Consider the following 22,376-nt stretch of genomic DNA (forward strand, 5'->3'; position numbering starts at 1 on the left):
TACACTGTTTAAAGTGGCTTATAAATACTTTTCTGGAATTGTTTTTAATGGTTGTGGTAAGCTCCTGCTAATGTATCAACTTTTAGAAAATTCTAGAATAAAATCTGTAGTCACATTCTATGGCGGGTGGCCCAGAACATTGGGTCCTTGATGATCCTTTACCTGTGAATTGGGGGGAACCCAGAACCTTTCAGGAAAAATTGGCATTGCTCCTTACCTCATATTTTAGGCCTTTGAATTTTGAGTGTCAAGGAGTTGGAGTTGTACCTTCCCTCTGTTATTTACCGGTAGCACCAGGTAGTCTGTTGGTTAAATACAGAGCCATCTGCTCTATCAGGCAGCCAGCCTTGGCTAAGGTGGATTTGTTCTCTAAGTTGGGGTAGGGGAAAGTGATTCTACTTTCTAGGGTTGTGTATTAGGAGGGGGAAGTGTTCCATTAGCTGAGAACCAACCCACTAGAGAAGATGTTGAAAGAACACCGCTGGAGACCAAGATGGTGTTAACTGGAATGTGTGACTGAGGCAACAATCTCAGTCATTTAAGGTTTACTGAGCCAGAGGTTGAGGGCGTATCTGGGAAAAACACTAGTCACAAACGAGTGGGAGTGGCCATGTACTCTGAAGAGGTTTCCAATACATGTTTTTAAAGGAGAGAAGGAAGGATGGGCAAGGATAGCCGTGAGGTGAATGGTTACATTCCTGTGAGACTTTAGTTAGTGCTCAGTAAATCTACACTTTACATAAGATAAGGTGAACCTTTTGAAGAAAGGAAGAACCAGTTATGCAGATGTCTCAGAGTAGGTGGGTGAATTACTGATCTCTTGTTTTTGTGCACCATCTGGGAAGATAAGCTTGTAATGGACATTATCAGTGTGGAATTGAACAGATTGCAGACCTAAAGTTACAAATGACATGTCCTTGTGTTATGGGAGGATGTACATCTTAAAGGTTTTGAGGCCAGCAAAGATTTTCCTTATGAATGATTTGTGGGAGCAGTCATCTGGAGATGCCTAAAGCCTTTTGCCTTTCCTGGTGGGGTGGTGGGGGGGTGTGTGAGGGGGTAGGTCTGGCTAATGTATGATGCTCTGACACAGGGTTGTGAAGCAGCAATATTAATTTGGAGGGAGGATGGTGCTTCGCTTGATTCAGCCTCTAGGCTTAACTTTCCCTTTGGCATAAGGAGTTTGGAGGTCCTGAGATTTTTTTAAAATTTTCCTTTACATTGGGTATGTGTTTGTTAAATGAATGGGAGTGGTTGCCTTTAGAATATTCAGGTAGGATGTTTAGCGGACAGTTGTGAAAGAGCATCTAGAGCTTAGAAAACAGTAGGAAAGGTTGAGATTTAGAAGTCATGAGGTTTCTAAAAGCTAAAGCCCTGAGTGTCAGGAGATGTGGGTTTTAATGTAGAGTCTGTCATATTGTCCTGGGGTGGTAGTCACTTCTCTGGCATTGGCAGTCCTTGTTTGTAAAATAAAACTCTAGACTTGATCTCACAGGCCTCTCCCAACTCTGAAACTTTGTTCTAAAGAAGAAAATATATTCTCTCAAAATTTCGTGGGCTAGTCTATAGGAGAAAAAAGACCCTTTAGCAATGGTTTGGGGTATATGATGTCATGAAAGTAATATTCTTTTTACTGTCCAAGTCAGTAATTTACCGTGTAGAGAATTGGAAATGGACCAGAGACAGTTTCCCAGAATAGGTCATTATTTGGTGCTAGTAATTGGTCATTCATGCATCTGCATACCCTTTGTTTCCTTAAGTAACTCTCCTTTCTGATAACCACCTTAGGTTTGTCAAGGTGGAAGTCATGTGGTCAAATCAAATGGAAACACAAGTGTGTTAGGTATTAGATTCATTTTCCTGTCCCCAAAGCACCCCTGTTTGGTAATGCTGGCAGAAGACATACATGCGGCCAACAATCATATGAAAAAAAGCTCCACATCACTGATCGTTAGAGAGATGCAAATCAAAACCACAATGAGATTCCATCCCACACTAGGCAGAATGGCCATTAAAAAGTAAAAAAATAACAGATGCTGGCGAGTTTGTGGAGAAAAAGGAACACTTATACACTGTCGGTGGGAGTGTAAATTAGTTCAGCCATTGTGGAAGATAGTGTGATGATTCCTCAAAGACCTAAAGACAGAAATACCATTTGACCCAGCAGTCCTATTACTGGGTGTATATTCAAAGGAATATAAATTATTCTATTATAAAGACACATGCACATGTATGTTCATTGCAGCACTATTCACAGTAGCAAAGACATGGAATCAACCTGAATGCCCATCAGTGATAAACTGGATAAAGAAAATGTGGTACATATACACCATGGAATACTATGCAGCCATAAAAAAGAATGAGATCATGTCCTTTGCAGGGACATGGATGGAGCTGGAGGCCATTATCATTAGCAAACTAACAGAAACAGAAAACCAAATACTGCATGTTCTCATTTATAAGTGGGAGCTAAATGATGAGAACACATTGACACAAAGAGGGGCACAACAGACACTAGGGCCTACCAGAGGGTGGAAGGTGTGAGGAAGGAGAGGATCACAAAAAATAACTAATGGAGAATGGGCTTATTACCTGCGTGATGAAATAATCTGCACAACAAACCCCCATGACACACGTTTGCCTATGGAACAAACCTGAACATGTATCCCTGAACTTAAAAAAAAAAAAAATCAAATTGATAGTCTATAAACAAGCTGCCAGTGAAACCTGGGAGCTGTGGGCAGAGCGAGTAGGCTGTCTCTGTTACACTCTGCCACCTCCTAGTGGTAGCAGCTTTCAGTTCCTGTGTCACAGAATTGAACATTTTCCTGCTTTGCAAGGTCAAAGGCTAATTCGCCTTTACTCTCACCTGCTTCCCTGGAGGAGGTGAATAAAGCCTGTATTTCAGTGATGTGGTAGTTTCTTAGGTTGCTGTAACAAAGTACCCCAAATTTGGTGGCATAAAATGAGAAATTTATTCTGCACAGTTCAGGAGGCCAGAAGTCTGAAACTGAGATGGCAGTAGGGGTAGTGCTACCTTGGGAGGCTGTAGGAGAGAGTCTGTTGTTTTTCTCTTCTTGCTGCTCCAGTTTCTGCTTCTGTGGTCACACTGCCTTTTCTTCTCTGTCTATCTTTTGTATATCTTTCATTATGAGGCACTGCCATTGGATTTAGAGCCCACCTGGATAAACCAGATGAGTTAATCTCAAGATCCTTACTAACATAGTGAGACCCCATCTCTACCAAAAAAAAAAAAAAATTAATTGAAAAAAGATCCTTTTTCCAAATAAGCTCACATGCATAGGTTCCAGAGGTTTGATGTGGATATACCTTTGGCATGGGCAGGGGGCACTGTTCACCACACTATAAGTGGTTAGCGCCTTTTCTCTCCTTTAAAAAATAAAAAATCTGTAAATTCTCACTGCTGCTAGCACAGCTCTGTGTAAACCAGTGTTTTTTTTTTGTTCCCTACTGGGAGTCAGCTTGCACCTTGGTCCACCAAGGGTTGCTGCTCAGTACATAGCTGCTTCGTTATTTGTGTTGATTGTATTATTTATTAACACAAATAGCCATTTAATTTTTTTAATGGAAAAAATAAGATTTTGCATAATGTTTGTAAAAAATTGAAAACTTGATACAGAGATTGAAGAGGATATAAAATAAAAAATAAAAAATGGAAAATTTGATAGCTTAAGCCACTAAATTGCCCTTAAGGAGGAGTGCAAGTCATTAACAGTAACATTTCATTTTGCAGCATGTATAAAATAATTTCTGTTTTAAGGCTGTCTTTAACTGTTGCTCTTCATTTCTCTGCAGGTCTTTTAGATAACCCTGAACTTCGTGTGGTCCTTGTCTTTGGTTATAATTGCTGTAAGGTGGGAGCCAGTAATTATCTGCAGCAAGTAGTCAGCACTTTCAGTGATATGAATATCATCTTGGCTGGAGGCCAGGTGGACAACCTGTCATCACTGACTTCTGAAAAGTATGTCTTGTATGCTTCTGATTTCCTCTGCAAATGAAGGGAAATGGTCTCAGGTTTTGTCACTTTGGGGTTAACAATTTAAAAAACATGTTTAAAGAATTATTAAGATAATAGTTCATTCCATTTTGTAGTAGACATTGGCTAAGGGGCTTACTGAACATAATTCTGCTTACGGTTGAATAATTACGTTTTTATATATATTGTCCTTCAAGAACTTCTTAGTTGGAGTCACATTCTCCTTAAAATTTGACATTGCCTGTTGATCTTTCCTTTGACAGATGTGGTACTCTGTGTGACCTCAATGTGTCACCTCCTCTCTAGTTTCCTCCTTTAAAGGAAACACATGGTTAGAGTGTATCTTTATGGCAAAACTTCTCAGAGCTTCCAATATGCCCAGTGCTGTGGAAATCTGGAAGGAGAATAGCATTACCTGTGACAGTTCCCAAATCTGTTTGGTCACAAAACCTTTTTTTCCACAGAACGTCTTGCAAGTCCTACTGGTTTTTGGAAATTCTGTATTAGATCTTTTGAAAGGCTTTTTCAAGCTCAAAAATAGTGGATCTTTTTTGTTACTAAGGCTTTTGCTTTCAAAGATAAAAATATTTGCTCTTCTGTCTTGGGAGCCATTACTTCCTTTCCATCTTGAATGAAAATACGTATCATTTTGAGTTTGAAACAATTAGGTGGACATAAATATCATTTGTTTCCAGCAGGAAAATCAGACCCTACCCCACCCTCAATGCTTGTAAACACTAGTATTTGTTTCCACTCTGTTTAATATTTGCATCCTAGAGTGGTAACATAGGGACAGACTGTTGCAGATCAGTATCTATAAGAATAATGTAAGTCATCCTAGTTATAGTCTCTCTTCTGGTAGTCTCTATGAGCTAGATCTGGGAAAATAGCTAAAGTTGAGGTCTCTGGACTGCCAGGGAGGAGGAAGAGAGGAAGGCCAAGTACATTGAATCCCAGGCAGGATATCAAACACTGGATTTTGTGCATACATATGCTGAATTCTTGGTGGCTATCTAAGTTATTTCCCCTCTTGCCTAATTTTTCCTGTGTCTTTGCTGTTAACTTAAATTGTGTACTGATAGGGCAATGGTGATTCAACATACAGTTTACCTTTGAAATGCAGATACCTCACTCAGACTTATAACATCTGAGGCGCTAGCTTGTTAGTGTAGCTATTTGTATATCATCTACTTTTTATACCTAATATGAGAAACACCCCCCACCCCAATCATTACTCTTCACATGACCCATTAATTTTAATGTGGTCTTCATACTCTGTCAGCAGTTAAGAGAAACCATTGAGTAAATGAGGGCTCCATTTTGATAAAGTCCAGATAACCCAACTGACCCAGTGCCCCAAAAGGAAGGTGTATAATTCTTTGAGGCAAGATAGACAATGTATATTAAAAATTCTGTACCAAAGAGGAAATGTGATAAAGTTTTAAGAGCAGCAGAGGACTTAAGAAGATGGATTTTGCCCCTCACAAACTTGTTTTACTACTAGCTAGCCTTATTACCTTAGTCACTTAACCTTTTTGCGTCTTAGTTTCTCACTAATCCAGTGAATCTTGCCCATTTTATAGATTCAGATGTTGGAAGCATGATAGAATACTTGTTTATCCCCTAGTGGATGTTCACTATATTATGCTTTATAACTTTTATCAATGTTGTATTTTCTTTTGTAAGGATAAAATATTTCATTTTTTAAAAAAACCAGGTGAATACAAACAAAAACAAAGCATGAGTTTTTACCATCAAATTAAGCTGAACTCTAGACTCAAAGCAATAAACAAGACAAAAAATAACATAATCATATTTTCTAGTGGACTAGACATAAAGCTAAAACTTCTGGAGTTAATAGGTTTTTAAAATTATCCTCTAAGACTGAGTGCAGTGGCTCATGCCTGTAATCCCAGAACTTTGGGAGGCTGAGGCAGGAGGATTGCTTGAGCCCAGGAGTTTGAGACCAGTCTGAACAACATAGTGAGACCCTATCTCTACAAAATGTTTACAAATTAGCCAGGTGTGGTGGCATGTATCTGTAACCCCAGCTACTTGAGAGACTCAGGCAGGAGCATTGCTTTATCCCAGGAGTTTGAGGCTGCAGCGAGCTATGATTGTGCCACTGCACTTCAGCCTAGCTAACAGAGAACCCTATCTCTAAAATAAAATCACCCTCCATTATTATATTTTTAATACACATCTTTCAGAATTTGACAGCTGAAGTGAGGGGGAAGAGATGTTAATGTAAACAATAGCAGAAGGCTTCGTTTAGTGGATATCTTTGTGTATATTAATAAAATTATAACATTCCTTTTAAGGAAGTCGGAAAGGTAAGGAAACTGTACCTTCTAATAACCAAATATGGGTTTCAGAAATCGTTATGGATGTGCATTGCCCCTTTGTATTTGTGACTGAAAAAAATGGTGGCTTCTCTTGATCTGCCTTGTGCATTTTTTATATATTAATTTTAATAGTTTGATTTTTTACCCATCTGTGAGGGTGAGCCTCAGATTAACCATAGGCTGCTAAAGGCAGCAGCCGCCCATCAGTGAATCAGGAGGATTTTGCTTCTATACTTAAAAATTTTAATGTTTCATGAGATATTGCCACTTTTCTGAATTTTCCAGGAACCCTCTGGATATTGATGCCTCAGGTGTGGTTGGACTGTCATTTAGTGGACACCGAATCCAGAGTGCCACTGTGCTCCTCAACGAGGACGTCAGTGATGAGAAGACTGCTGAGGCTGCGATGCAGCGCCTCAGAGCGGCCAACATTCCAGAGCAGAACACCATTGGCTTCATGTTTGCATGCGTTGGCAGGGGCTTTCAGTATTACAGAGCCAAAGGGAATGTTGAGGCTGATGCGTTTAGAAAGTTTTTTCCTAGTGTTCCCTTATTCGGCTTCTTTGGAAATGGAGAAATTGGATGTGATCGGATAGTCACTGGGAACTTTATATTGAGGAAATGTAATGAGGTAAAAGATGATGATCTGTTTCATAGCTATACAACAATAATGGCACTCATACATCTGGGGTCATCTAAATAATAATTAAAGTGGCTTTCATAATATGTAACTTTTGGGTTCTGCCTTTTCAGAAAATGGAAACTTGGGCTATGTGTATTTCAAACAAAAATAACTTTAGATATATCTTTTTTGTAGCTTTGATTGATGCTCTAAGATCACATGAGGGTAGTTTTTAATATATTAGATGAAGGACAACTTTGGACATAACACTGACTAGGAGTTGAGAGCTTTTGCATCAGGCAGAAGCAAACTGATTATAGTTGTGTTGCACCAGATCATGTAGCTGCTGTGTAACATGACCTTAAATAGTCTTCCTGCATAGGAAGAGCAAAAGGGGATTCATCAATAGGATATAGATTTAAGACATTCCCTGACTACCCCTTGCATTGTTAGGTGATGTCTTTTAGCAGAATCATGAAGACCTTTTTTCTCCCTTAATAAAGGAGAAAAATATACTGATGGCTTGAGAAATTTTTCTCTGCCTTTCAGTTTTATGAATTTTTTCAGAAGTAACAGTATTATTACTTTTTACTTATTTGATAAAGAACTATTTTTGTTTTGGTCAGATAAATTGACAAGACTAATCAGTATTTTACTATAAGTAAAGCATTTTTCTTTTTTCCTTAAAAATAATTTTTTTTTCACCCAGGTCTAAATAGCTTAACTGGTAGACCAGAGTATTACATCATCTTATTTTGGTTTTATACCAATAAAACATAGCTTGGAACTCATTCAGGTAATGTTTTGCATTTCATTGCTTTTGGATGAACAAAGGAGGTAAACTAATCCTTTATAAACGAAAACCCAGAATAGTTGGTATGTCAGCTAGTCATTCCTGTCATATTCCCAGTAGAATGATTTTCAGGTTTGAATTTCTATACAAGTATCTAAATAAGAGATGTGCAGAGAGCACCAATTTTCCCTCAATATCCATTCTTTCCTTTTCACATAATGATAGAACCTTTGATTTTTCAATTGGGTATGCCTCCTAGAATAAAGACTACATTTCCCAGTCTCCTGTGCAGGTATGACTGTGTTCTGGATAATGGAATGTGAGGGGAAATGATTTGTGTCCTTAAAATGGCATGACCATTTATTTGCCCCTTTCTCCATCCTCTTGCTTGGAATGTGGATCTGGTAGTGAGCCATCTTGGACCCTGAAGAGGAGGCAACACACCATTGTAGAAGAAAAACAACAGAAGGATCCTGGTCCCTGTACAACCTCGTTGAAGAAACACCATAAGTGGCGTGGACTATCCACCTCCAGACTGTTTTACAAGAGAGAAATTAGCATATTCCACCTAATACAGTATGATATAACTAATGTTACTTTTGTAACAGTCAGTGGTTTGTTCTAACAGGACAGCAGAACACTTGCAAGGTAAGTAAAGCCAAATGTATTAGCATTATTCCTGCTTTTCCTTTTTTGTCACTTTTATCCTTTTTTTAAAACTGAAAATATTTTTCTCTTGCTATTTATATATATATATGATAAAAATGCTTGGAAGATTCCTTTAATTTATGGTTATTCTAAATCCTAGTTCCTGAGGAAAGTCCAAAGAAAAATTTGTCAAAACTTTTCATCTGTGAATATTTATATTTAGCTCTTGCTATTTAGCTATTATCAAAATACCTCAAAATTTTAGTCCTTGAATGTGCTCATATAGCCCATAAGGCAAATATTTTTTAAACTTTATTGTCCCTGATATTAACCAGAATTGGTTGAATAGTAGAGGAAAAGGGATTTTTAAAACTGAAAATATGAACAAAATGAGCTTTAGAATTGAATGGATTATTTTAAACAAATTAATACTCATATAAAATGTTTTGCTTCTTCTCAAAGAGTCTGATACAGGATAATTTCATATAATATTTGATGTTGTTAAAGCGTTCCTTTTTATAGCTGAGCCTTTGGAGCTTGTTATGAACAGTAAAATCATTTAGTCACATGGTTGTAAACTTAGTGCAAAGTAAAAAGGGAAAAGTTGACCTAATAGAAACAATAGTAGTATTGATAAGAACAAAAGTCATCCTCCCTGCCTCTCAGAGGCCCTGAAGTTCTGTGAGGAAGGGAAATAGTAATTTAACCAAAGTTAAAACTGTGTGACTCATTTATTACAATTTTGAAAGGCTTGTCTTAGAAGCATTAAAGGAGTATTAGCTAAAAACAAACTAAATTCCTAGAGATGACAATCATTGTAGTCCTCTGTGAAACTGAAAATGATCACATGAAATAAATGTGAGCATAAAAAAGAGAAGTAAAGGTGTACCCTTAGTCTACATACTGAGCTGACGATCAGATCATAGAACGCTTTATTTAATCAAGACATTTAAAAATACTTATTTCATGTACATACTTTCAAAGCAAAATAATTTCTGGGGCTAGTTTCCTTTGTATAAGGCTTAAGCAAGGAATATATTTCCATGCCCTTTGATCCAAGTAAAATCTAAGGAAGAGGGAAAATAAACCTTGAAATTAAGACCTAGAAATAGATCCACCCTTGCAGATTGATAAAAGTGGGCAATCTAGTAGGCCAATTCACATTACAGTTATCTCAGTTTTGCTTAAAGCAAACCCTAACCCTCAACCTACGAGGCCAGATAGCAAAAGACATGCAACTAGTTTATATTGCAAATTTAACAAAGTGAACAAGCAAAGAATTACAATAGAAATAAACTTTTACAAATCTGAGAACTTTCTATGCAATCTGCAGAAATTTTTAAGAATATAAATGTGCTTTTGTCATTTTATACCCAGTCTGGCCCAGGTTTGCACTGCCATAAATTCAGTTTTAATGGGAACAGAAGACTCCAGATCCTCTTGATGGGAAGAAATCATGAAATTTTAGATGATTGACTTGATTTTCATTTGTAGAAACTGGGTATGAGTTGGCTTAATGAAAATCCTAAAATAATAAAATAAGCATTAGTAATAATATCCTTGTTAAATGAACAAAATGAATACGATATAAAGAACGTGGTACCAGAAAGTTACTTTAATATTGACCCTATGTAGGGAAGAATAATCAAATATTTGCAAAATATGTTATTTTTGTTATATATTTAACTTCTGCTCTATGCTACAACTGAAGACAGGTTACGAGAACGTGTGCTACTACAAAGTAGGAAACTGGCAGAAGCCAATAAGTATCACTTAATATTTTGGTATGGAAACTTTTTTTTTTTTTTTTTTTTTTTGAGAGAGTTTCACTTTTGTTGCCCAGGCTGGAGTGTAATGGCACAATCTCGACTCATTGCAACCTCCACCTCCTGGGTTCAAGTGATTCTCCTGCCTCAGCCTCCCGAGTAGCTGGGATTACAGGCATGCGCCACCACGCCTGACTAATTTTAATTTTGTATTTTTAGTAGAGATGGGGTTTCTCTGTGTTGGTCAGGCTGGCCTCAGACTCCGACCTCAGGTGATCTGCCTGCCTCAGCCTCCCAAAGTGCTGGGATTACAGGCGTGAGCCACTGTGCCCAGCCGGAAACTTTCAATTCTTAAAACAGATTTATAAAAGTTTTTGCTATATAGTGACTGTTAGCCAGCAAAAACAGGCAAGATTGATTAATTTAGAAGAAATTGAAAGAAAATATATTTATTAATGTTGCTTTTAAATGCAAATTATCAGATTGAGAATTTTGAGACCATTGACATTTTTCTAATTATGACTAACTAAAATTTAATCACTATACTTAATAAACATACTCTATTCAAGGTCTTGAAATAAAATTATAGGGAGGAATAAAACATAATTGACCCCAGCGACATCAGCAAAATTGGCGGACTAGGAAGCTGCAAGCTTTTGTTTGCCCATCAAAACATTAAAAAAAAAAAAGAGGCTGGGCGCGGTGGCTCACGCCTGTAATTCCAGCACTTTGGGAGGCCGAGACGGGCAGATCACGAGGTCAGGAGATCAAGACCATCCTGGCTAACACAGTGAAACCCCATCTCTACTGAAAGTACAAAAAATTAGCCAGGCGTGGTGGCGGGTGCCTGTAGTCCCAGCTACTCGGGAGGCTGAGGCAGGAGAATGTTGTGAAACTGGGAGGCAGAGCTTGCAGTGAGCCGAGATCCTGCCACTGCACTCCAGCCTGGGCGATGGAGCAAGACTGTCTAAAAAAAAAAAGTAACTGTCTGAACGAACTCTGTTAGAGCTTTGGAAAACAGTCAAAGTTTACAGCAACCAAAAGAATGCCCAATCATCTTCAGAATGGTAGGAAAATTTTGTGACTTTTTAGTGGCTCTTGCCCCAACCCCTCCCTACATTGTGGCAGTCTTAAAGCAGCAGAAGCCCAGGCCCCTCCCTTGAACTGGAGAAAACATACTAGACTTTTTTTGCAAATTACTGTGTACATTTTTTTCTAACCTGTCTGGGGATACCTGAAGGACTGACACAAGGTCACATCTTTGTTTTGCCTAACTGGTAGGGTGGGCACTGCTTATAAAAGCTGCAAAGAACCACAGGTGCATGGGTCAAGAGGTTATGGGTGTAAACATAAAGTAGAACAACTGAGGCCCAGAGGAGAATCTGGGGTAAGACTTTGGGAAATTAAGAACAGTTATATATACAGAGGGGATTTAAAATGCGACATGCATGCCCAGGGAAAACACTTGTCCAGAAAGTTCTAAGACCCAAGCTTTCACCTTGCTCTGGTCCCTAAGCCCAAAAGCAGGCCAAAGTAAGTATTGAAGGATTACCTGGCACAAAGCTGATTTGTAAAATCTAGGATAGCTCCTAGCATTCAAGGGAATTTATGTCAAAATAGCTGAACATGACATAAAAGGAAGAGAGTCTTCAGTGATCACACATAAAAGGAATAGTCTTTTATAAAAATAATTTGGAAAACTCTCAAAACAAATGGATGACAGCTTTTAAAAATAAAAATAAATGAACCAGAAAACCATGGGGAAAGGAAAGAATCTCATACCTAGAGTTACCATATTATAATAGTGAATATCCAACTCTCAAGGAAAAAAATCACAAACCATACAAAGGAACAGGAAAATAATGCACATTCAAAAGATCAAAATTAATTGACATTGTCCTAATGAAGGACATTAAACTAGACATATACTTTAAAACAACTCAAATATGCCCAAAGAACTAAAGGAAAGCATGAACAAGGAATTAAAGGAAATCAGGAAAATGATACATGAACAAAATCAGAATATCAACAGAGATAGGCATTATAAAAAAATTCTGGAGGAGAAAAGTATAATTAATGAGATTTTCACTACAGGGGTTCAGCAGCAGATATAAGCAGGTAGAAGAAAGAATCAGCAAACTTGAGGTGGGATCATTGAAAGCAGAAACAACAAATCAAGCCTCCATAGTTTTAAAAGATACATAGCACACACAAAGAAGTGAAGAAGATACGGTGCATTTTTGAACCACAACAGGATGTAGTTAGAAATCAGTAACAAAAGGAAAATTGGAAAATTCACAAACTTGTGGAAATTAAACAAAACACTCAACCAATGGGTCAAAGAAGAAATCACAAGGGAAATTAAAAAGAGAAAAATGCAACATTCCAAAATTTATAGGATGCAGTGAAAGCACTGCTAAAAGGGAAATTTATAGACATAAATGCTTACATTAAAAAACAAAAAACATCTCATGTCAACAACCTGACTTTACAACTTAAGGAGAGGGGGAAAAACACACTAAATCCAAAGCTAGCAGATGGAAGGAAATAATAAAGATTAGAACAGATATAATAAATTGAATAAAGATTAGAAACACTAGAGAAAAATCAGTAAACTACAAATTCTTTAAAAGACCATAAAGTTGGAAAGCCTATGTCTAGATAGACTAAGAAAAAAAGGAAGACTCAATTGCTAAAATAAATGAAAATGGGAACAGCACTCTAGATTCTGGAAAAATGAAAAGGGTTATAAAAGAATACCTTCGACAATCTAGATGAAATGGTCAAATTCCTAGAAATGCAAAACATACCACTGCTGAACTTTGAAAAAAATTTAAAAATCTGAATAGAACTATAACCAGTAAGGTAATTGAATTAGTAATCAAAATTCTCCTGGAAAAAATGCGCTGGACCTGATGGTTTTCACTTGTGAATTCTACCAAATAAGAAGAAATAGCCCCAATCCCTCTCAAACTTTTCCCAAAAATTGAAGAGGAAGGACGCTGCCTAATTCATTCTGATGCTGACGCCAGACAAAGATGCTACAAGAAAAGATTACAGACCAGTTATTCCTTATGATGACTGATTCAACACTTGTCAATACTAGGAAACTGAATTTAGCAGCATATTAAAAGGATTGTACACCACTACCAAATGGAATGAATTCCTGGAATGCAAGGATGGTTCAACATACAAAAATCAATATAATATACTACATGAACAGAACGAAGCAAGAACAACCAGATGATCATCTCAATTGATGCAGACAAAGCATTTGACAAAATCCAGCAGCCTCTTGTGATTAATAACACTCAACAAATGAGGGATAAGAGGAAACTACCTCAACATAATAAAAGCCAGATATGAAAAGCCCACGGTAGACACCATACTTAGTGGTGGAAGTTTTTCCTCTAAGATCAAGACAACAATGCTCATTTCACCATTCCTATTCTACACAGTACTAGGAGTTCTAGCCTGAGCTAGAAAAATAAAGACATCCAAGATGGAAAGTAAGAAGTAAAATCCTATGTGTTCACAAATGATATGATCTTTAGACAACCCGAAAGATTCCACACCAAAAAATAAATAACTGTTAATTTAGTAAGGTAGCAGGATACAAAGTCAACCCACAAAAATCAGGTGCATTCCTATACACTAACAATGAACAACCTGAGAAGGAAATTAGGTGCATTCCTATACACTAACAATGAACAACCTGAGAAGGAAATTACAAGAGCAGTCCCGTTTACCATAGCCCAAAAAGAATAAAATGCACAGAAATTAGCTTACCCAAGGTGGGTGGTGAATGGCTTGTACAATGAAAACTACAAAACATTGCTTCAATAAAGATAAAAATAAACGGAAACACATCTCATGTTCATGGATTGGAAAATCTAATGTTAATATGTCAGTACTACTCAAAGTGATGTACAGATTCACTACAAAAATCTCTATCAGAATCCTAGGATTTTTTTTTTTGCAGAAATAGAAAAACCCATCCTGAATTTCATATGGAATCTGAAGGGATCCCAAATAGCCAAATCAGTCTTGAGAAAGAAGAACAAATTGGAGGACTTACACCTGCAGAGTTTAAAACTTACTATAATGCTACAGTATATACACAAAATAATCAAAACAATGTGATTCTGGCATAAAGGCAGACGGACAGACCAATGGGATAGACTGGAGAACCTAGAAATAAACCCTCTCATATGTAGCTAAATGATTTTTGACAAGGGTGCCAAGGCTATTCAAAGGATAGTTTTTTCAACAAACAGTGATGGTAAAGCTGGATAACCACATGGCTAAAGAACAAAGTTGCAACCTCACTCATTTGCAAAAATTAACTCAAAATGGACCAAAGACCTAAATGTGAGAGCTAAAACCATAAAACTCTTAGGATGTGGCAATGGTTTCTTGGATATGACACCAAATTCACAGACAACAAAAGAAAAAATAGGCAAATTGTACTTCATTAAAATTTTAAAATTTTGTGCATCAAAGGACACCATCAACAGAGTAAAAAGATTATCTATGGAGTGGGAGGAAATATATGCAGTTCACATACCTAATAAGGATTAAACATCCAGAATACATACAAAACTCCCAAAATGCAATAACAACGTAAAAACCTGATTTAAAAAATGGCAAAGGATTTGGATAGATCTCCAGAGAGGACATGCAGATAGCCAATGAGCACATGAAAAAATGCTTAGCATCACTATAAACAGTAAGGAAATGCAAATCAAAACCACATTGAGATACCACTTCATACCCACTGGGATAGCTCTTATTAAACACACAAATGTTGGCAAAGATGTGGAGAAATTGGAACTCTTATTACTGATGGAAATATACAGTGGTATGCAGCTGCTGTAGAAAACAGTATGGTGATTTTCCAATTAAATATAGAATTGTCATTTGATTCAGCAATTGCATTTCTGGGTATATATACAAAATAATTGAAAGCAGGGGCTTGAGGGTATATTTGTATACCAGTGTTCACTGCAGCATTATTCACAGTAGTCAAAAGGTAGAAACAACCCAAATACCCAACAGATGAATGGATAGACAAAATGTGTTATATCCATACAATGGAATATTATTCAGCCATAAAAAGGAAGTTCTGCTACATACTACATCATGGATGAACCTTTAAGACATTAAGTGAAGTAAATCACAAAAGGACAATACTATATGAATCCACTTATGTGAGGTACCTAGACTAGTGAGATTCATAGAGACAAAGTAGAACAAATATTACTTTTTGTCACAGGGGGCAGGAGGGAATGGGAATTTATTGTTTAAGGGGCACAGAGATCAGTGTGGGATCATGAAAAAGTTCCGGAGGTGCATAGTGGTGACTGGTACATATAACGAATGTATTTAATGCCTTTAAACTAACTTCAAAATGGTTAAAATTTAAATCTTATGTACATTTTGCCACTAAATTTTTAAACCACCAAAAAAAAAAAAAACAAAACAAAACAAAAAACATATGGGCTAGCTTTTTTTTTAAAAAAAAAAGGGGGGGGGGGTGGTATTTAATCACAAGTCATAGAGGAACTTTTAAGTGTATACTGCTAAGTGAAAGAAGTTAGTCTGAAAGGCTACATACTATTTGATTTCAAATACATGACATCCCGGAGAAAGCAAAGTTAGTAAAGACTGGTTGCCAGAGGTTCAGTGGAGAGGGAGGGGTAAATACATGGAGTAGAGATTTTTAGGGTGGTGAAACTACTGTATACAACACTATAATAGTGGATACATGACATTATATATTTGTCAAAATCCATACAGACATACAACAAAAAGAGGACCCTTCATGTAAATTATAGGCTTCAGCTAGCCTGGGTGACAGAGTGAGACTTTGTCTCAAAAAAGAAAGTAAAAATGTGTGAATATTGGTTAAACAAGTATACCACACTAGTGCAAGATGTTAATAATAAAGGCCTGGGGTGGGGGGAAGCATAGGGGAACTCTGTACTATCTGCTCAGTTTTTCTGAAAATCTAAAACTTCTAACAACAAAGTCTATTAAAATTATGTGAGAGCTTTTCATTTTGTGTACTCTGTCTCAGTGTCTTACCCTCATGTGTTTGTGAAATGAATGAATGGTGGGTGATGAATGAATTGGTGACACTAGTGACACACTGAATTCACAGCGCCTACACTGGGCCAGACTGTGTAGAGAAGCCAGCGTGCATCCCAGCCTTGACAAGGACATAGTTCAGAGATGGGCTGTTATGTTTGGCCGGTGCAAGCGCTTCTGCCTAAGCCATTTACCAGCCCCAGACTTTTCCACTGCTCCAAGACTTTATTTTCACACTTCCTTAAAGTTACTATTGCTTTTTTCCCCCATGTAACTTAAGTAGAAAAAACTGGAGAAACTAAATTGTTCTGACCAAACAGTTCTTAATGTTGCACCTAAAAAGATAAAAACTGCATTCTGAAAAATCATGCACTAAAAATTACAAGGGAAATAGGTTTGGAACTTTGTGACCTGTGTAATACAATAACAATCCTAAATTTCCAGTTATTTGCACCCAGAATTAATCAATCTTTTGCAGTCAAACTTTTGGGTTTTTGTTTCTTCCTTTGAGAGACAGATCCTTGAAATCAGTCACTTCTAGTAGAAAGCATTTTCATCAATATTGAAAGAATGATACAGAGATATCCATCAGTCAGTGCTTTTTTCTAATTGCCAGGTGAAATGTCTTCTCAGTTTTTTCATCAGTACTTGCAGCTTCTCAGATAACAGCAGGAATGAGGTGGTTTTGAAGCCACTAAGCCAGCTACTCCTTGCACTTAAAGGATTTTCATCCTTTTTCATAAGATCTTCATATATCCCTTAGGGTTTCTCTCTAGGTGTGTGAACATTTGCCTCTGGTTGCTTCAGCACATCAGCTTTCTGGGGAGAGTCATGTTGAACCAATGTGACTTCAAATTATACTGGTATCACCCCCTACTTAGCAGTTGCCGATGGACTGATGCACATTACAGAAGCACACACACCTTGCAGCAGAATGGATTATGGTTCGTGATATGAGTTACACAAGCGTTTTATTTAAGAAATAAAGGATTAAATTTTTAATTCTTTTACCTAGTGGTGTTTCATTTTCTGCCTCTGTAAAATAAAAACAATGATTTGGTTCACTTTGACGTTTCTTCAGTGTTCTTCATGACCTGTGAAAAATAATTAAGAATTAAGATGCTTTCTCCATTGCAATTTTTCTTACTACGCACACCTACCTACATGTCTATCTTCTTCACATATATAAACCAACCCCTTCTGTTTGTGATAGGATGTGTTAAGGTAAACTAACCTAGAATATCAAAAATTTCCAGCAGCCTGACAAGACTCCTCAGAACACTGAGTTATGTCGGATTCCCCATTCAAGTCTCACATATAAGTTCCCTGCATGCCTGCTCACGCCCCCTGCCCCTCACTGTGTTTGCTCACTGCCTCTTACCCAAAGTTCTAACAAGCCTGGTGACCTCTCTTAGATATACAAGTTAGAAAAGGGTGGTTGAGGGGAAAAGATTGCTAGAGTGAGTCACCGTAACAGCAGTGACAATAATAGATGGCAAGAAAATACCAAGGAAACAAAGACTAATAAAACCTGTGGCTAATTGGGACTATTTAGAGACAAAAATTCCCTCTGTAGCCAGCAAGCCCTAAGACTAACGCCCATATCTGTGGAAGTGCAGTAAGAAAAACATGGGTTTAACCTCCCTAAACCTCAGTTTTCTCATTGTAGAGTAAGAATGATACCACCTACTCCATACAGTTGTTAAGGTTTATGGGAGTTAAAATATTTGAAATATTAACCATAGTACCTGGCACACATAGGCATGTGGTGTGCATGATCATATTGTTACACTGCTTGCTTTCCATTTAGAGAGTTGTGTTGTCAGCATTAGGGCATTATTGCAGTAGGGATGATGTCTAACAACAATATAAATGCATGCTAAGACTTCAGGCTGTGGATTTATGCTAGGAATAAATTGGAAAGATTGCCCGGGGAGGCTTACGTTCCAGAAGCACACAAGATGACATGCATAAACCTATCAATGAAATAAGGCTTGATGGTGTGGTGGCAGGAGGATGTTCTTGGTGAAGGAAGGTCATTAATTAATAAGTTTTAAAAATATAATGTACCTTTATGCTATGATTTTCATAATATGAGCTAACATTAAGCAAGTCCCAGTCTTCATAATCAGCTCTCCTCATCAGAGAATCTAACTTTATTTTCATGACATATCTTGTCACATTTAGTAAAAGGCTTTTGTGTATGTGTGGGGGGGGGGCGGTGGGTGGTTATTTGCTTATAGTTATGGTCTTGCAGTTATTGGCTGAGATTGTTCAACCTTGAAAAAACGGTCAAATGAACTAATTTTGTCAGCTGAGCCTAATACCTTACCTCTGTTTTTAACCTTTGTTATGATGTCCTTTTCTATTCAAAAAAACAAAATATAAAAACAGTAATCTAATACTTGAGTTCCTTTTTTTTTTTTTTTAACAAGTATGTCTTTATAAAGTCAAGCTGTTTTATATGTGTGTGGATTCTAAAAAAATAAGTCCTTACCATGTCACTGAACATTCTGGGGAAAAGAAAAAAATCAAGAGGCAAACCTTTTGGGGAAAATGCTGTTGATGGATTACAAGCATGGTACTTATGCATTCAAGATCTAATGGCAGGAGACTATTCCCAAACTTGTTTATATCAGATTTGGCCCCTAGCATTAACCTTTCCAGTTAACACCAAGATCAATTTAAAATCTTTCCATTCTCTGATATATATATATATATATATATATATATATATATATATATATTTTTTTTTTTTTTTTTTTTTTTTAATGGAATCTCACTTTGTCACCCAGGCAGAGGCACAATCTCAGCTCACTGCAACCTCCGCCTCTCGGGTTCAAGCGATTGTCCTGCCTTAGCCTCCTGAGTAGCTGGGATTACAGGCGCCCACCACTATGCCCGGTTCATTTTTGTATTTTTAGTAGAGACAGGGTTTCACCATGTTGGCCAGGCTGGTCTCAACCTCCTGCATTCTCTGAGAATTTCTTCATGGTTATTTAACCATCAAGCACTTTAAAAATTAATGTGGCTCCAGACATTACAAATGTAGCAAAGATCTACAAACCTAACAAACAATTAAAAGACATGTTTTTACTCATGTACAGGAGTAAAGTATGAGAACAAATTATCCCTCCTGATAAGTGATAATTCTGAGCACAATAAAACACATCAACTGATAGCATTATTTAATAATGGCATCTCTTTCAAGCTGACTTTTTATTGTGAAATATACTTAACAAAATTTACCATTTTAACCATTTTTAAGTTCAGTAGCATTAAGTACAGTAGTCCCCTCTTCTCCACGGGGGATACATTCCAAGACCCCAGTGGATGCCTGAAATCACAGACAGCACCAAACCTAAATATACTATTTTTCCTATACCTATGATAAAGTTTATAAATTGGACACAGTAAGATAGCAATAACTAATAATAAAGTAGAACAATTATAACAATATGACAGCATCACTACTCTTGCACTTTGGGGCCATTATTAAGTAAAATAAGGGTTATTTGAACACAAGCACTGTGATACTGCAACAGGTGCTCTGATAATGAGATGGCTACTAAGTAGCTAATGGGCGGGCGGCATATACAGTGTGGATGTGGTGGGCAAAAAGATGATTCACATCCTGAGTAGGTCAGTGGGAGATTTCATCATGCTGCTTAGAAGGGTGTGCAATTTAAAACATGAATTATTTCTGGAACTTTCCGTTTATATTTCAGACCACAGTTGACTGCGGGTAACTGAAATTGCTAAAAGGTAAACCACTAACGAGGGGTTATTATTGTACATTCACATTGTGTGCAACCATCACACCATCTCCAGAACTTTTTGTTTGATTTTTTTTTGAGACGGAGTCTCGATCTGTCGCCCAGGCTGGAGTGCAGTGGCCCAATCTCGGCTCACTGCAAGCTCCACTTCCCGGGTTCACGCCATTCTCCTGCCTCAGCCTCCTGAGTAGCTGGGACTACAGGCGCCCACCACCACGCCCGGCTAATTTTTTTTGTATTTTTAGTAGAGACAGAGTTTCATCGTATTAGCCAGGATGGTCTCGATCTCCTGACCTCCTGATCTGCCTGCCTCGGTCTCCCAAAGTGCTGGGATTACAGGTGTGAGCCACTGCGCCCAGCCCCCCAGAACTTTTTCATCATCCCAAAGTGAAACTCTACCCATTAAACAGTAACTCCCTATTCCTCCCCCGACAACCCCGGTGACCAGCATTCTACTTTCTGTCTCAATGAATTCGCCTATTCTAGGTGCCTTGTATACGTGGAATCACACAATACTTACCTTTGGAGTCTGGCTTTTTCACTTAGCACGTCTTCGGGATTCATCTATGTTGTGGCATGTATCAGAATTTCATTCCTTTTTAAAGCTAAATAATATTCCATTATAGGTATAGACCACATTTTATCTATTCATCCACTGATGGATATTTGGGTTGTTTCCACCTTTTGGCTACTGTAAGTAATGCTGCTATTGAGGCAGGAGAAGTAGTCAAGGAAGTAACCATGTGCTTGGTTACAGGGGCGACCGTATAGTCAACACAATAAGCCCAGCATTTGCATTGTAGTCCAGCTCATTCAAGCAAAGCTATCTCCAGTGGGGAATTTCCCTGTAGGGAGCATGTGCATTTTGATTTTACTTGTCCTCAGACTGATCCGTTGCTCATTATAATTGTAAAAAACACTTCCCTGAGGAGAGATTTCAGATGCTAATGAGATATGTGATGTGTGAACAAACACGTACAGCTACTGGCATGTGCACCCAGAGGACCAGCCAAAACATGCTTACTAGTAACAGCTCTTCCCACCTCCTCATGAGTAATAATCTAAGACTCCCAGAAGGGGAGTCTCCCTAGTGCCAGTCTTTGCTGTCTCATCCTTATGAGCAGCCTGCCCTGAATCCTCTCTCAGGGTGTCCTGTCTATTCTGCATCTAACTTTCAAAATATTCTTTCTCCTTTGCAATAAATTTGCTATATGCTGCATCTCTGTTCTGTGTCTCTTGAGGTCTTCTAAACTGAAAAGACAAGAACCAAGGTCTCACAACAGCCATTAACACTATGACTGTAGGTATACAAATATCTGTTTGAGTCCATTCTTTCATTTCTTTTAGATGTATACCCAGTAGTGGAATTGCTAGATAATATGGAAATTCTATGTTTAATTTTTTTTTTGAGGACTTGCCATATTGTTTCTTAAAGTGGTCGCACCATTTTACATTCCCACCAACAATGCACAAGGGTTCCAATTTCTACATGTTCTCACCAACACATGGTTTCTGGTTTTTTGTTTGTATTAATAGTAGTCACCATCCTAAAGGGTGGAAGTGGTACCTCATTGTGGTTTTGATCTGCATTTCCCCAATAATTTGTGGTGATGAGTATTTTTTTCATGTGCTTATTGGCCATCTGTGTATCTTCTTTGGAGAAATGTCTATTCAAATCCTTTGCCCATTTTTGAATTAGGTTCTTTTACTTGTTGTAGCTGAGTTTTAGAAGTTCTTTACATATTCTGGATATCAAATCCTTACCAGATACATGATTTGCGAACCTTTTCTCCCATTCCATGGATTGCCTTTTCACTTTGCTGATAGTGTCTTTTGATGTATCAAAATTTTGAATTTTGATGTCCAATTTGTCTAACTTTTCTTTGGCTGCCTCTGCTTTTGGTGTTATATAAAAGCAATCATTGCCAAATCAAATTTCATGAAAGATTCCCCCTATGTTTTCTTCTCTTAGTAATTTTAGCTCTTACGTTTAGGTCTTTGATCCACTTTATTTATTTATTTATTTATTTTTTGAGATGGAGTCTCATGATCTCGGCTCACTTCATCCTCTGCCTGCCGGGTTCAAGCAATTCTCCTGCCTCAGCCTCCTGAGTAGCTGGGACTACAGGCACATGCCACCATGCCCAGATAATTTTTTTTATTTTTAGTAGAGATGGGATTTCACCATGCTGGCCAGGCTGGTCTCGAACTCCTGACCTTGTGATCCGCCCACCTGGGCCTCCCAAAGTGCTGGGATTACAGGCTTGAGTCACTGCACCCAGCCCTAGTTAATTTTTGTATATGGTCATAGGTAAGGGTCCAACTTCATTCCTTAGCAT

General features: G+C 37.7%; 2 protein-coding genes across 4 annotated transcripts in view; one reads left to right on the plus strand and one right to left on the minus strand.

Annotated features, from left to right (window-relative positions):
- FBXO22 (F-box protein 22) overlaps positions 1-9,960 on the plus strand; it is a 32,239-nt gene extending 22,279 nt beyond the window's left edge. Inside the window, exons 6-8 of one of the 2 annotated variants that reach the window (XM_054531207.2) lie at positions 3,817-3,982; positions 6,628-6,973; positions 8,166-9,960. In XM_054531207.2, the coding sequence (XP_054387182.2) occupies positions 3,817-3,982; positions 6,628-6,973; positions 8,166-8,168 (515 nt within the window). In that variant the 3' untranslated portion in view covers positions 8,169-9,960. 2 annotated transcript variants of the gene reach the window in all.
- Positions 7,897-22,376, minus strand: part of NRG4 (neuregulin 4) — a 124,963-nt gene continuing 110,483 nt past the window's right edge. The window contains exons 10-11 of one of the 2 annotated variants that reach the window (XM_063716249.1): positions 17,273-17,355; positions 7,897-9,930 (exon numbers count right to left, since the gene is read on the minus strand). In XM_063716249.1, coding sequence (XP_063572319.1) covers positions 17,339-17,355 — 17 coding nt within the window. In that variant the 3' untranslated portion in view covers positions 7,897-9,930; positions 17,273-17,338. Of the gene's footprint in view, positions 9,931-11,120; positions 17,081-17,272; positions 17,356-22,376 lie in introns of those variants that run through there. The other variant, XM_054532958.2, reaches the window with a different exon arrangement.

Source organism: Pongo abelii, chromosome 16, assembly GCF_028885655.2.
Source record: "Pongo abelii isolate AG06213 chromosome 16, NHGRI_mPonAbe1-v2.0_pri, whole genome shotgun sequence".
NCBI classification, from domain to species: domain Eukaryota; kingdom Metazoa; phylum Chordata; class Mammalia; order Primates; family Hominidae; genus Pongo; species Pongo abelii.